The sequence below is a fragment of the Haliaeetus albicilla genome, chromosome 27 (genome assembly GCF_947461875.1).
Source record: "Haliaeetus albicilla chromosome 27, bHalAlb1.1, whole genome shotgun sequence".
Classification (NCBI taxonomy): Eukaryota; Metazoa; Chordata; class Aves; order Accipitriformes; family Accipitridae; genus Haliaeetus; species Haliaeetus albicilla.
The window spans coordinates 12,798,052-12,812,849 of NC_091509.1; the positions used below are offsets into that span (position 1 = coordinate 12,798,052).

General features: G+C 65.1%; 1 protein-coding gene across 1 annotated transcript; it reads left to right on the top strand.

Annotated features, from left to right (window-relative positions):
• The first annotated feature begins 3,983 nt into the window (after window positions 1–3,983).
• On the top strand, window positions 3,984–13,904 carry RNF44 (ring finger protein 44). The gene is given in 12 exon segments (XM_069773218.1): window positions 3,984–4,082; window positions 4,084–4,453; window positions 7,384–7,564; window positions 7,968–8,184; window positions 8,707–8,874; window positions 9,067–9,243; window positions 9,447–9,608; window positions 9,698–9,822; window positions 9,995–10,082; window positions 10,222–10,343; window positions 10,447–10,546; window positions 10,817–13,904. Coding segments are annotated over 12 exon segments (1,857 nt in total). The 5' UTR covers window positions 3,984–3,998; the 3' UTR covers window positions 10,880–13,904.
• Window positions 13,905–14,798: the final 894 nt, after the last annotated feature.

Sequence of the window (14,798 nt, forward strand, 5' to 3'; positions counted from 1 at the left end):
CACTAGTGCTTTCAAGAGACGCTTCGTTTTGCTAAGCGGTAACAAAATTGCTCTTTGCTGTCCACCAGCTTCTGGCTCTGCCTGTATCCTTTCACTGGAGCCACAACACCAGACACTGCTGCTCTGCCTGAGCCCAGCCGGCGGAGCAGTAGGAAAGGTATCTGGAGCTCAGCCCCTCCTGCCCTTGGCCGCTCACTTGGCAGATGCTATTAACACTGTCCGCAGCATGTAGAGAGCGGGCTGGAGTAGGAGGGATGCTTCTGGAGAGGTGGCAGGTGAGCTGGGGACTCCCAGGGACACTGTGTGGGTATGGGGAAGGGGGGCTGAATCCCTGCTCCCTGGCTCTGCCCAAGGAGAGACTGGGTCTGTTTTAGGAAATAGCTGCCTGAAAGGAGAACTAAAATGTGAAGGGCAGAGGAATAGAGTCCTGAACCGTGGTGTCTCATGGTAGGAAGGAAGGGGAGGGCCGGGGAGGCTGCCCAGGCTGCAGGTTAGGAACGGACGAGGTGGCGTTCGCTCTTCTCCCCCCACCCATGTGCAACTGAGCTGCAGAACCGGCTGCCCCAGGATGCCAGGACAGAGGTGAGCATGGTTCGACATGCTTCTGTCCAGGGGAGAAGAGTCCACCCAGGAGAGCAGAGGACACGACCCATTGCTGCTGAGCTACAGAGGTACCTGAGCTGGACCTGGCTGCTGCACCAGCAGCCTTCTGGTCATGCTATTCAGGTCATGCCGGTGTTTCTAGGACAAATGAAGGAAGGTGGAGATATGTCTGTAGATTATTTACCCTGTCCTGAGGAAATGAAGACTTGTGCAAGCTTACTGTTTATTTGCAAGTCTTCTCCTCTCCGCTTTGAACTTGCTGGATGGTGTCAGTTGTGGTAGCTGTCTCAAAGGTCTTGGCTTGCTACAGGCTCTGGCTCTTGGGGAGGAAGATGCTGCTAGTTCTCCCTCTGCAGCATAGCTCAGCCTTGCTATTAGACATTAGAGAATCCAAGTGGGAGAGATCGACAGGAAACCAGGCGTTATCAGTTCCGCTGCCTGTGCAGCTACTCGCTCCTCATGTCAGCATCCTCCACGTGTGTGTGGCTGGAGGCGTTTGACGGGAGTGCTGTCAGTCCGGGGGTGTGAGTGGGTGGCGTGTGATCGCGGCAGAGGCGTCCTGCCTCCGCTGCCAGCGAACTCGGTTCCACCAGGCTATGCAGAGTGGGGAGGTAGCTCCTCACCCCCCCGTCTCCCCAGCAAAGTGCTTCACCCTGTGGTAGCTGCTGATGTTGGGGTGTCCCATGTCCCCTGGTGCTTGTGTTGGGCTTGGGTAGGGTGGGGACACTCCTGCTGCTCCCTCTGCAGCCTGGGAGCTTCTGGGTGCTTGGTGCTGGTTTCTTCCCACTTGTTTTCCAGGCACTGGTGGGGGGGAGAGAAGGATCTGGGGCCTTTTCATCTCCCTGGACTTGGGGGAGAGGCCAGGGAGAGCATGGAGGCGAGCCATTGGCACGCTGGGTGTTGGGGAGAGGACAGGGCGGAGCGTGCCTTCAGTGGGAGACATGCTCACACCAGTCGAAACACCCCGGCTAATCCTGTGACAGACCTGACCTATATATGGGGCAAGGGAGGCGGCATGTCTGTGGCAGCAGATGGTGTCTTAAAGAGCCTGGGCTCAGGGAAGCTTTGGTTCTGCAGGCCCCTGGCTCTCGTGAGGGAGAGGATGGACTGCCTGTTGGCTGTGGACCTGCCAGGTTCAGCCTGAGCAGCCCCTGCAGGTAGAGAGCTTTCTAAGGCTGCTGCCTGGTACAGGGGGTCGCACTCACCTGGGGTGTCACAGATCTCAGTGGCTGGACTGGGGACCTGTTGTCCTGGCCCAGAAGCACTGACCAGTGCTGCTGTCCATGGCCAGCCTTGCTGTAGCATTGGAGGGGTGTTGCTTGGGCTCCTCATATGGCTCTTCCAGGCAGAGCTCCTGAACCTGGGGCAGTGTGATGTTGGTGGCTTGTGCGTGACTGCGATCCTGAGATGGTGTGGGCTGAGCTGCTTCCACATGCTCTAAGCCTGCAGCTGGACGCATGGTGTCACATCCTTGCGGGAGCTGGCTGGGCAGGCTCAGCACAGCCACTCGTGGCATGGCTGGACCCAACTCTGCCACAGGAACCGTCCAGCCTTGTTGGCCAGGGAGCATGAGCAGTGCCTCACCGGCAAGTCGTGCTCTATCGATGGCTTCTTCCGACGCCATCCTGAGGACATCGATAGCTGCTGGCCGCGGGGGAGCTGGTGATGCTAGAACGGGTCAGGAGGGAGCGTCTGCACAGATATTCACCATCTGTGGCCTCTGCCTGTTGCTGGTGCTCTCTGCCCAGGATCAGACTGTGTCCTGGCAGCCTTGTAAAGGTGCAGTGCTGCCTCTGCCTACAGAGTGGCAAGGTCAAAGTGCAGAGTGCTGTTTTCTTCCTCTTCCCTCTAGTCCCTGGCTCTTGAAGCAAAGAGGCTGTGGTGGTGCAGACCTTGAGGGCGATCATTCAGGTCTGGGCTGATGATTCAGTCCTTTGGCCATTTCCTTCTGGGGTGCTTGTCTGAGCACATGGGTCTGACCCTGTCACAGGTCTGCCCCATGCCCTGCTGTGCCACTTTCGTGTCCCATGTGTCCCCTACCATGGGGACAGAAGCAGTTTGCTGTGATGCTGTTGACAGTTGTAGCAGAGGGAGCTTGCCCCAGGATGCTCCATGTCCTGGAGGATCCTCAAAGCTGCTGTGGTTCCTCCTGTGAGCCTGGATTCAGGGTGAGGAGGTGAGAGGTGGCAAGCTGGCCTTGAGAGAGGCCTGGAGGGAGCAGGGCACAGGGCTGGGGATGGGGCAAAACTGCATCCGACTGCTCATTGCAATGATGAGCCTACTGAATTGTTAAATCATTGTCACTGATCTGAGGTTTGCTTTAAAAGGGGTGATGTTACAAATTAATTAGCTCCCTTTGGTTGTTAGCACTTTAAAGCCCAGCTGTCAGGGGAGGGCTGGTTTATAGGCATTACATCAGGGCTGCCGGCTGGCTGGCTCGCCTACCTGGGAATTTCTAAGTGTGCATTGTAACCCGGGGAAGTTTGGCTTGGATGCAGCATCTGGCTTTCAGCAAAGCTACTGTGATGTGCTCTCCTGAGCACAGGGGCTTGACTGGAGCTGAACGGCGCTGCCGGGGGTTTGCGGGGAGCTGGCGGCACAGCCTCTTGGTGTGCTGCTCCCGGTGTTAGCTGCCAGCTGGGCGACTTGCTCGGCTGACCTGCAGGTGTGCGGGAGATGCTCTGAGGAGTTCCTGCTGCTTGTTTAATCGAGGCGAGAGAGCAGGAGGCTTTTCTGGTGCCTGGAAATTTGAACTGGGTAGAGATGCCCTGGAAGAGCTGCGTGTGCCTGGCAGGCTGTCGGTGCAGGCGAGGGCTCGATGTGCTGAGTGGGAGGGGAGCAGCTTCTCCATCCTCCCGTCCCAGCGCAGGAGGGTGGCAGGGACCTGAGCTCCTGCCTTCGCCTCCCCCCCTGGCCCGGGCTTTTGCGCCCATCGGGCAGCAGGGGCATGGCAGCACGGCGCGGGCTGGCCGGGAACACCCGGGCACACGGTGCTGCTGCACCCCACGGCCCACCGCGCTCACGGAGCTGCCAGGCCTGGTGGGCCGGGAGGGGTGGCGGCAGGCTGGCAGCGGCGGGCAAGGCCGCAGGTAAGGTGCCATCTGGGCCTGGCCCCGCGGAGCCGTGGTGTCCGTCCCAGCGGGGTGGGGTGGCACGACCGGTACCGGGGCCGGGCCCCTTGAGGGCGGCGGGTCGGACGGTGCTCGGTGCTCCCGCCCGCGGCGGAGCGGTGTGTGTGTGGGGGGTGTCTCGGTGCGGCCGGGCCGCCTGCAGGCCTAGGCCCCGTTGCTAGGGGCCCCCTCTCCGTGGAGACCGTTGCTAGGACACCGCCCCCCCGGGGGAGGGGAGGGGGGCCGGCGTTGCCCCGCGTGGCGGCCCGGCCCCGCGCCTCCAAGATGGCTGCGGAGCGTGACACGCCTGGTCACGTGGGCCGCGCGCCGCGCCGCTTCCCCCCCCTCCTCCTCCGCCCCCCGTCCCCCCCCCCGCGCCAGCCGCGCGCGCGCGCCCCCGGGGCCCGCGAGTGTTGTGACTCGGTCCGGTGCGTCCCGCCGCCGCCGCCGGTTCTTAAAGGGGCAGGCACCTCCCCACCCCCCCCGGCCCGGCGGCGGCTTCCCCGGCCCGCCGCGGCGGCCCAGCCGCCCCGCGCCGCGGAAAACAAAGAGGCACCGGAAACAGCGGCGGCGGGGAGGGGGCCGGCCCGGCGGGGGGCGGGAGGCGGGAGGGAGGGAGGGCCGGTGGCGGGCGGGGGGGGGGGGGCAGGCCCGGGCCCGGCGTCGGCGAACAAAGAGCGGCGGGAGGGGGCGGGGGCTCCGCAGCGGCACCGGAGCGGCGGCCCAGGCCATCGGTGCAGGTAGGTGCGGGCGGGGGGGAGGGGAGCGGGGCGGGGGCGGGGGCCGTCCCCCGGACCCCCGGCGGCACCTGCCCCGGGCGGCGGCGGCGGCGGCGGGGCCCGGCGGCCGCCTTTGTTATTGCTTTTGTTTGGCGCCGAGCACATGGCCCCGGAGCGGCCGCTCTTAAAGCCACAGCTCCGCTCCCGGCCCGGCACCGGCGGGGCTCCGCTGCTGCGGCGGCGGGGGGGTGGGGGGGGAGTTGGGGGGGCTCGGGCTGCCGGCCGGGCGGTGCTCCCGCCGGCGGGTGCGGGCTGGGGTGCTGGCGGCTGGGGTGCCCCACTGGGGTGCTGCAAGGTGGGGTGCCCCTTCGGGGTGCTGCACCCGTCGGGGTGCTCCGGGATGTGCCGCTCGCCCGGCCGTGTGCCGCCGTCCCGGAGACCCCCGGGGACTGGGTTCGGGTTTGGGGTCGACGGGGCGGCTCTCCGAAGGGGCTGCCGGTGCGGCGGGGCCAGCGGCGACCCCGCTTCCCGGGGGAGTTGGCGGCGCTCGCGTGGGAACGGCGGGGAAGGGGCTGCGGGGGTTGGGGGGGGGGGCGGAGCGGGGCAGCTCGGGGTGCCGGGACGGAGCCGGCGACGGGTAGCACCGGGGTGGCGGGACCCCCGGGGAGGCGGCGGCGGGGCGGGCGGCTCCCCCGGCAGCCCGGCTCTGCCCGAGCAGATGGCACCGGGCGTCAGCGCTGGCGCGCTGCTAACTTTGTTCTCGGCGGGGCCCGGGAGCCGCCTCGCCCTCCGCCCCACCGAGGGGCGGCGGGGCCCGGGATCCCCTCCGCTCCCGGGCCACGCTGGCCTCCGCGGGGTCACGGTGACCCTGCCCGGGGTGGCCGCTGGCTCCCAGCAGTGGGTGCGAGGCGGGGGGAGCCGGGTGTGCCGCGTGGGACAGGAGGACGGGTGCCTTCATGGGGGTGCTGGTTGTGGCAGGACGGGGGGGGCCGTGCCAGCTCCGTGTCCCTTGGCCACCACCGTCCCGGCGAGCCTGCAGGAGGCGTGTTCTTGGGGTGCTGTCCTGGGGTGCTGGTAGCTTCCCCCCCCCCGCCTCGGTGGTCCCAGGTGAGGTCCTGCATGGCTTTGGTGTCCCTCTGCGGAGGTGCTCCCCATCCCCAAGCCCATCGCAGCGGTGTCTGGTCTGGAAGGTGCCCGCCGGGTCACGCAGGGCCTTTGTACCACGTGTGCTCGGAGAGTGAGGATGCGGAACTGGAAGCAGTAACACCTCGGGGAGGCTCCTGGGGAGCGGGGCTAAACCTGGGCTGCCGCTGCGCCCTGGCCCCCAGCCCACTGGTGGGGCAACTGCACGGGGGCTCGGGGCAGAGTGAAACACCCGTGGGGCAAACCCCTGTCCTTGAGCACGGCCCTTTCCCCGGCGGCAGCTGCAGACAGGCTCCTTGGGGGGCTCAGCTTGTGGCTTTTGGGGTTTTTTTTCCTTTTCCCCCAAAACAGAGAAAGAAATTTGCTTTCAGCTTCAGAAATGGTACAGTAGATGGGGGTAAGGTTACGAAGAGACCCATGTGTGACAGGGCTCACCCCAGTGACTTCCGCCATGGTTGGTGATGCCGGTCACCCAGGCGTGACATTGCAGCTTCTCCCTGCTGGGGTGAGACACCCCACCCCACACCCCCCCAGCCTCCTCCTGGGGCTGAGCAGTGCTCCCCAGCCTTGGGGTGCCCTTCCTGGCCCTGGCATGCCTCTGCCATGGGCACCGAGGAGGAGGAGGTAGGGGTGAAGAAGGAGATCTTCGGGAGGGCACACCACCAACCTGCAGGCGAGCTGGATTTAGGGGCACGTGTGGTGTCTTCTCTGCAGTGCCAAGCTTCATTGGGGCTGGGGGGCTGAATTGTGTGGCGGGAGGGGGGCTCTGTCATGGGGGATACCAGCCAGGCTGGGTGCAGGAGGGGAGATGGGGCAGGGCCGGGGGCTGTGTTCCCACTGACACCCTGCCTGTGAGGGCAGATGGGAGAGCAGAGCTGCCTGCCCGGCTTCGGCCACAGCCTCTGCCTGTCCCCCACCTCCACGGGGACATGCGGTTGCGCTCCATATGCAGCAGGGAGTTGATGTGCACAGTCTCAGCCAGAGCAGGGCCATGAGCCCCGCTGTCCCCCGCCAGCCCCCTGCGCCCATCACTGGGGTGGCATCGTCAGTCCAGAGTAGGACATGCAGGAGCCCAGCAAGAGGGAGCAGCCCCTAGAGCAGCACCGGAGCCCGTCTTGGCCAAGGACACGCTGGAAGCCCCCCCGCCGCCACGGTTCAGGCTCCCCGTCGGCTGGCGAGCAGCATGGGACGCTGCTGTAGCCACAGGGCCCTTCGCCACTTGCTTTTCTCTCTGCCAAAAACAAGTGCTTCTCTCTCATTTGGTGTCTGTGTCTTGCATGGGGGGGTGGCTCTGTCCACGAAGTTGAGGGACAGTAACTGGGTAACTGGGAGGAGGTGGTGGGCTCTTCCTAGCCCTGCGCCCTCCCCCCAGGGCTGCATCTAGCCCCAGGAGACAGGGTGGGCACAGGTCTGGGTCCTGGAGCTTGCAGCTCCAGTCATCAGCATTACCGTCTCCGTGGGGAGGGAGCAGCAGGCTGAGCCGTGCGGGGACAGTGGCGCTGGGGTGGCTCAGAGTCACTTGTGCAGTGTGGGTGGCAGGGCTGGCCATGGGAAGGGTGGCCTGGCTCCCAGTGTGGGGGGGGCATGGGCAGGAGCCAGGTGGGCTGCAGCCCCCCCCCAGTGTGTCCACGGGTGCAGTGGCTGCCCTGGCCTCTCTCTGTGCCACTCCTCCCTTCCCTCTCCCAAAGCAGGTGGGGAGGGAGCGGGCTGGGGTGCTATTGCCCAGGCATGGGGGGGGAATTTGGGGCTCCTGCGGCCCTGCACAGCCCTGGGGGTTGGGGTGCCGTGACCCGCTGTCCTTCTCACAGGATCCAAAGTGCTGGTGTGTCACCCTGCCTGGAGCCTGAGGTCCCGTGTGCCCATCCGCCTCCCGACGTCACCAATGCGACCATGGGAACTGGCAGTGAATAGGCGGCCACCCTCTGCCCCTTTTAACCAGCGCCGTTTCTCGGGGGGACCCTGCAGCAGCCCCGACCACCTCCGGCGAAGGTACGGGCCGCAGGGCGGTGCGGAGCCCTGTCACCCATGGTGTGTGGGGACATGGGGCTAGTTCCGTGGTCCTGCTGGGGCAAGCCACTGGCTCCCAGGGGGCTTGGGGGGAGATGGCAGCAGAGAAGCACGTCCACCTGGCCTGGCCGATGGGTCCCTGGGGAGCAGGGGTCCTTTTTGTGCTGAGGATGCGGCGGGGGGCACATGCAGGGTGAGCAGAGGAGCCGGTTCTGGAGCTCCCCAGCCAGGCAAGGAGCCTGGCTGGCCTGGCACGATGCCCTGAGCATCTCGCCCTGGGAGCTGGGCTAGCACAGACCTGCCTGTGGCCACCCTGCCCAGGGCTGTGCTGCCCCTGGCCGGGGGGTCACTCCTGCTCTGTTTCTCTCCCGCGGTGGCCCCGCAGCCCCCCTGCCAGGCGTCAGTGGGGACGACGCGACCGACCTCTGGCAACCCTGCTGGGCCAGGATGAGCCCCAGCTGCATCCTGCCTTCCCCCAGCAGCTGCCCGTCCCTGTAGATGAGCCCCGCGCCTACGCTCTCCCCAGCACGCCGCCACGAATGCTTCACCCGGCCGCTCACCCGCCCCACCAGAACCCATTCATGGTGGATCTGCATGACCAGGTAGGTGCTGCAGCCCCCAGCCCCAGTCCTAAGGGTGACCCTGTGGTGGCCCCGGGCTGGTGTCCGACGCAGTGGTCCCAAGACATGTCCCTGGGTCCCCTCTGGCCAGTTGCTTGCCGCTGGGAGCAGCCAGCCCTGAGGCTGCCAGTGCTTTTGTCCTCCAAGAGCTTAAACCGTGAGGTCCCCCTGCCAGCTTGAGTGTGCCCAGGATGGCCCCTGCTCCCAGGGGCTGGGGACAGTCCCCTCATAGGGTTGTTCACGACACAACTGTCACCACCATCCACAGTGGTGGCGCTGGGTTGGAGGCCGTGCCAGCCTGTTTGCGGGGAGCAGAGAGGAGTCCAAAACCCCCCTCAAACCCAGTCTGTGCTCATCCTCCCTCTTCTGGCCACGCCAGTGGGATGGAGGTGCTGGGCGGCTGTGTCCCAGTGCCGGATGCTCAGCGCCCTGTTGCCACTCTGCCAAGACAGGGACAGCTCAGCCGGGGCTGTACCCTGACTGCCCTCGATGCCTCGTCCTCAGGTGCACCAGGGACCTGTCCCTCTCTCCTACACGGTTACCACCGTCACGACGCAAGGCTTCCCCATCCACGCCGGCCAGCACATCCCTGGGTGCAGCACCCAGCAGCTCCCAGCATGCTCAGTGATGTTCAGTGGACAGCACTACCCGCTCTGCTGCCTCCCACCCCCGGTGAGTCACAGCGGGGGACGCCCACGGGGGACAACCTGGGCTGTGGGTGCCTGGAGGTCGTGTGGGTACCCGAGCCCACTGGAGTGCAAGTTTCTGGGGGCACGGGGTCTGTTGGAGACCCTGGGGAGGGGGCAGGGGTGCAGCCATGCCCACGGTGGGTGTCTGACCCCCGTTTTTCTCTCTCCCCCACAGCTGATCCAGGCATGCGCCATGCAACAGCTCCCCGTCTCCTACCAGACGTTCCCCCCCATCATCTCCAGCGACCATTACATCCTGCACCCCCCCCCGCCGCCAGTGCCCCCCCACCAGCCACCCCACATGGCCCCCCTGGGGCAGTTTGTACCTCTCCAAGCCCAGCACCCACGCATGGTGAGTTAGGGTGTGGGGTACGGCCTGGGGACATGATGCGCCCCATGGCCCAACAAAGACCACCTTGGAGACTTGGCCTTCTGCAGCCCCCGTGGGTCTGAACTGGGAGAGATGGGTGGGATGCCCAGGGTGCCTCTATCTTGCTAGCATTGGGGGAGTGTAATTTGGGACACCCCTCCCAGCCTAACTTGTTTCCTTCACAGCCTCTGCAGAGGATAGACAATGATGTGGACCTACGAGGGGAGCAGCACCCCATCGCGGGCTTCACGTACCCCCCGTCCCACCACGCTCCCACGCTGTCCCCCTCCGTGCCGCTGCATTACCTCCCCCACGACCCGCTGCACCAAGAACTGCCATTCGGCGTGGTGAGTTCCTGTCTTGTGGTGGGGTGGGGGGGACTGGGGGAGACACCATAGGGCTGGCACGGCTCTGAGTGCTGCGTCTCTCCCCACAGCCATACCCCCACATGATGCCCCGGCGGCTGAACACCCAGCGGTACCGGCTGCAGCAGGCGCTGCCCCCCCCGCCGCCCCCTCCGCCACCCCCCCCATACTACCCGAGCTTCCTGCCCTACTTCCTGTGAGTACTGGGGGGGATACAGTGGGACGTGTGGGGCAGGGGTGGCACCGCAGACAGGGGGGCACAGCAGTGTGGCGTTGGCACAGGTGGTTCTGCCCCCCCCAGGAATGCCAGGGTGGAGGCTGGGGTTTTGCGGCCCCACGCCAACTGCCCTGTCCTTCCCCCCCCCCAGCTCTATGCTTCCCGTGTCGCCGACGGCTGTGGGGCCCACGATCAGCCTAGACCTGGACGTGGATGATGTGGAGATGGAGAATTACGAGGTGCGTCGGCTCTGCTTCCCCACAGGGTGATGGGATGGGGGACCTGAGGGGGGTTTGGGGATCGCCCCGCCAGGGTGGGGAGAGCTGTCCGGTGCTGGGGCATGAGCTGAGCTGAGCTGGCCTCTGCGTCTCCCTCCAGGCACTGCTGAACCTGGCCGAGCGGCTGGGGGAGGCCAAGCCGCGGGGACTCACCAAAGCAGATATCGAGCACCTCCCGTCCTACCGCTTCAACCCTGAGAGCCACCAGTCCGAGCAGACCCTGTGAGTGAGCCGGGGGTGCAGACAGGGGGGCATGGGGGTGCCTGGTGGGGGGCCAGGGGCTGTGGCTGCATGGTGGGGCCATACTGACGGCTGCCTCCCCCAGGTGCGTTGTGTGCTTCAGCGACTTTGAGGCCCGGCAGCTTCTCCGCGTCCTGCCCTGCAACCACGAGTTCCACGCCAAGTGTGTCGACAAATGGTTAAAGGTACTGCCCGTGCCCGCTGCAGGGAGCTGGGCGGCTTCTTGGGGTGCTGCGGGAGCAGAGCGCTGCCTTTAGGGTGGCCTCGGTGCCATGCAACACAGGATGCGCTGGGATTGGGGGCCAAGCACCGTGCCGGGTTGGATCAGGCACTGCTGGGACGTGGCACACTGCGGGGTGCTTCTAGCCCTTGGTGGTGGTGTAGGGAGGGGGCCCTGGGTGCAGCTGGTACCATGGGGTGCCTGCTCACTTGCCCCTGTCTCTCCTTGCCTGTAGGCGAACCGCACGTGCCCCATCTGCCGGGCGGACGCGTCGGAGGTGCAGCGGGAGGCGGACTGAGGCTGGCGGGCGCTGTGCCGCACAATTCGCTAGAGGACGAGGACGCCGGGCCAGGGGCGGGGGCCGCTGCCCGCTGCTAGGGCCTGACCCTGCGCTTACCCCCCCTCCCCAAAGCCTCTCCTCGGATGTGGTGAGCATTGAGCAGTCCGGGCTCCTGGCCAGCCCTCCTCCTCCCCGCCGGGGCACGGACTCGGCCGGACGCCTGCCTGCTGCGCTCCCAGGGCCCTGAATCGTGTTGTGCTGGAGGCGGGAGGCGCGTGGCCGTGCCCTCCGTGCTCCAAAGACGCTGTTGTTCCTCCATCACTTTCCAGGTCTTTGTACTCTGCTAGGGAATTAGTGTTTTTTCCCTTTGTCACCTTTTTTTTTTTTCATGGTAGGTTCCCCCCCTCTCCGTTTCCCTTTTCCGTTGCGTTTTTGGTTCTGTGGCTGTTTGACCCAGTGGCGCGCAGGCGGCTCCTCCCCTCGGCGTTGCTTGCGGAGGATGCAGGGAGGAGAGAGGAGGGAGTGCCGCCGATTTGATGCCGGCGGCACCCTGAGCCGGAGCGCTGGGGCGGCCCCGGGGGCAGCCGGAGGAGGTGGCCAGTGGAGCGTGGCCAAGGTGGGACACCAGCAACCCCGCGGCATGGCCGGGGCAGGAACGACTCTGTCCCCGCTCCCGCACACGGCCCGGCGCAGCCCCTCTCCCGCCTCGGCTGCCCTGGGGAGCCCCGGAGGGTTATGGCTGCTTGGGGTCTTTCCCCGGTGGGAGGACGGTGCTGGCGCGGCCCCAGCCCCTCTCCCCGTTCATTCCCCCGTGCCCGGCCGGTGCAGCTCTGGGGGCCAGGCCGTGTGGCATCCCACGAGGCAGCCCGGCCTGGGGGGTGGGTGACCCCAGCCCCGTCCCAGTGGCCACGGGCATGCGGTGTCCCTGGTGACCCCCGCTGCCCGGCCCCCGGCTCCCGCTGTTGTTTCTCTGTCCCGCCGCCGTAAATCGGAACAGCCCCGCGCCCCCGTCCTGCTGGCTGGACGGTGCGGTGCGGTGCCCCCGGCCGGTGCGCAGCGGGGGGCCGGCCGGGCTGTGGCGGGTGCCCCCCGGCCCCCGGACTGGGGTTTTTTTTTATCCATAACCTCGTGGTGTATTTTCAGTGGTACCCCTGGCCCTGCCCTGGCTGGTGCGGGGGGAGCCGTGAGCAGCCCCCCGCCGCCGTATCCCCCTCACCGCCCACGCGGGGCCAGGCGGGTGGGCCGCCCCGTCGGCGCGGGGCTGGGAGAGAAGCCGCCACCACGCTGCCGCCCGGCTCCAGCAATCCCGCGTGGCCGTTGTTTTGCATGATTAATTAGCGAGGAGGGTGACGGGAGGCGGTGGCAGGGGGGGCGGCGGCGAGAGGACCGCCCTCCCCTCGCGGCGCGTGTTGCCGACGCCTGGGAGCCTCCGAGCGGACGCCAGCCCTATGTAAATGTTCACAAATATGCATGCATGTCTGACCAGCTTGGAACGTGGTCTTGGCTACGTCTAGCCGGCTGTGGGGTGAGGGGGGTGGGGAGAGGGGTTTTTGTGCTCAGCTGATACTGCCATGCACTGTACTGCACATGTCCGCAACGCCACAGCAGGACCGTGAGACTTTCAGGGCCGTCCCCGCGGGGTCTGCGCCCCTCCGAGCGGGAGGCGGCGGCATGGGGGGGGGGCGCCCGCGGCGGCGGCGTGTGCAAGGGGACGGGGTGGGAGGGGGGGGTGGGGGTGGTGGGGGGCCGCTCCCCGCGGGGCGGGGGGCAGGCGGCGGGGCTGGCCCCCGGCGGCGGCCCTTGGCCGCCACGCTGGGGCTGGGTGCGAGGCGAGGGGCCGCGCCCGGCAGGTGGGTGGGCGGGACGCCGTTCCCCGCGCCCGCCGCGCCACGGGTCCCGGAGCGGCGGTGCCGGTCACCGGGCCGCTGAGGTAGGCCCGCTCCCGGTTGGCAGAGGGCCGCGCGCCGCCTCCGCCAATCGGCGGGCCTCTCCCGGCGCGCCGGTCTCCCCCCAGCCGGTCGGGCGCGGGGGGCAGCGAGCGGCGTGCGGCTATTGGCCGGCTCCCCCTTGCCTCCCTTTCGCAGCCTCTCCGGCGGCCGCCCTCCGCGCGAAGCGTCGAGGCCGAGGGCCCCGGCCCGGCGCCACCAGCTCCGCCGCGGCGCGGGCGCTGGCACCGCTGGGCTCGGTGCCCCTTGGGCAGGACCCCGGCCCCCTCCCCGTCCCTCGCTCAGTGACAGATAACCAAAGGAGTCCCCGTGCCGCGCGGCGGCCTCGCGCCCCCGGAGACGCCCCCCTCCTCCCCTCCCGCCCTCGCGGTGCCCAGGGAGCCAGGAAAGCCTTACGGTCCTTTGACGGCGACTCGAAAGCTCACAGCTCGTGTGCTGCAGAATTTATTCCAATGAGCAGCTAAAAGTATCATTTAAAAAAAAAAAATAACAAAAAAAAAATTACAAAAAAAAATACTAAAAAACAATTATTTAGGGTGTTTGTGATTGCTGACTGCGCTGTAGATACCACTGTTTACCAATGATTTCCTGTGGTGGGATAGTGGACTGTTTACTGTTCTATTATACCAGTCCCCGGGCCCTCCGGTGGGACCCCCGCGGCCCCCGCGGCTCCCCGGAAGGTGCTAGGACGTGTGTTCTGTGTTAGAAAGTTTTTATATATATATATATATATATATAAATATATATATATAATTTTTTTTGCTCTGTTACTTGCACATTTTACAGTTACCTCATTTTTCCCATGTATGTATTTGAAAAAAGGCTAATATATAGAAAAAAAAGGTTCTTAAAGCTCTAAAAGTGTTTGTTTTTTTTCCATTCCATTGGAATCATATTGGTTTTGTAGCATTTAACATAACTAGTATGTTGTATTATATATATGTGTATTATACTGATTGAAATTTTTAACAGATTTGTACTTTTTTTAAAATGAAAGTTGCTAGTTCTGCTTGACCAAGTAGTGCAATCATTATTTTTTTTAATGTTGTGGCTGATTTTGAGAGGGATATTCACTAATAAATGTATGATGTATACCACCATGCTGTGCCGCGGCTCTTGTCTCAGCACAGGCAGGCAGGGGCTCGAGGGGGGTCAGGGTGGCCACGAGTATTCCCCTGGGGGGCTGAGGCCAGGCTAACACTCTGGTCAGGGATGGGGGGGGTCCCCAGGCTGTTCCTGAGCAGCTGGAGGGAGGGTGCAGCAGCTGGAAGACCCCCAGAGAGGGCATTTGGAGGAGAGGCTGAGGGTAGAAGCAGGAGTCCTCTGCCCCAGCAGCGTCTGTGGTCCAGCAGCACCCCACCTGTGCTCCCTCACAGCTTGCACTGAGACAGAGTCCTCCTGGACACCATCCCAGGACAGTGCATCTTCCCTGGTGGCTCCAGCATGCTCAGCTAGGGAAGAGGTGATCCCTGGGTGGGAAACCGGCCCAGCGAGGCTGGCCCTGGAGAACCTCAAGAGCCCCAGGCTGGCTGCTTCAGGCTGAGCACAACAGACACATCCACCCTACACATAACAGAGGACAGGAGCTCTGGATCCACAAGGCCAAGAGCAAGGTTGCTACTCCCAAACCATGCTGCTCCAGAAGGCTCTGTGGCCAGAAAGGGAACAGCTCTTCCTTTGGGAGGAAAATGAAGCATCTCCCCCCTTTTTCAAAAAGCCATGCCAGGCCCTGGAGCCACCACAAAAGGAGGCTGGTTTACTCCAGCTTGCAGGCTTTGGAAATGGTGGGGGTAGAGAGACCTCCCTGCTCCCTTCTGTGCTTCATGCAGGCAAATGAGCATGGTTACCTCTCCAAAACAGGTGACTAGCAGGTAAGGGTAGAGAAGGAACAGGCTCCTACCACTCCCCCTATGGGCAGGAGCCGATAGCACTGCTCCACAGCCACAACCAAGCCTCTGATGGGGAACAGAGGCTTACACCCACCCTTCTCT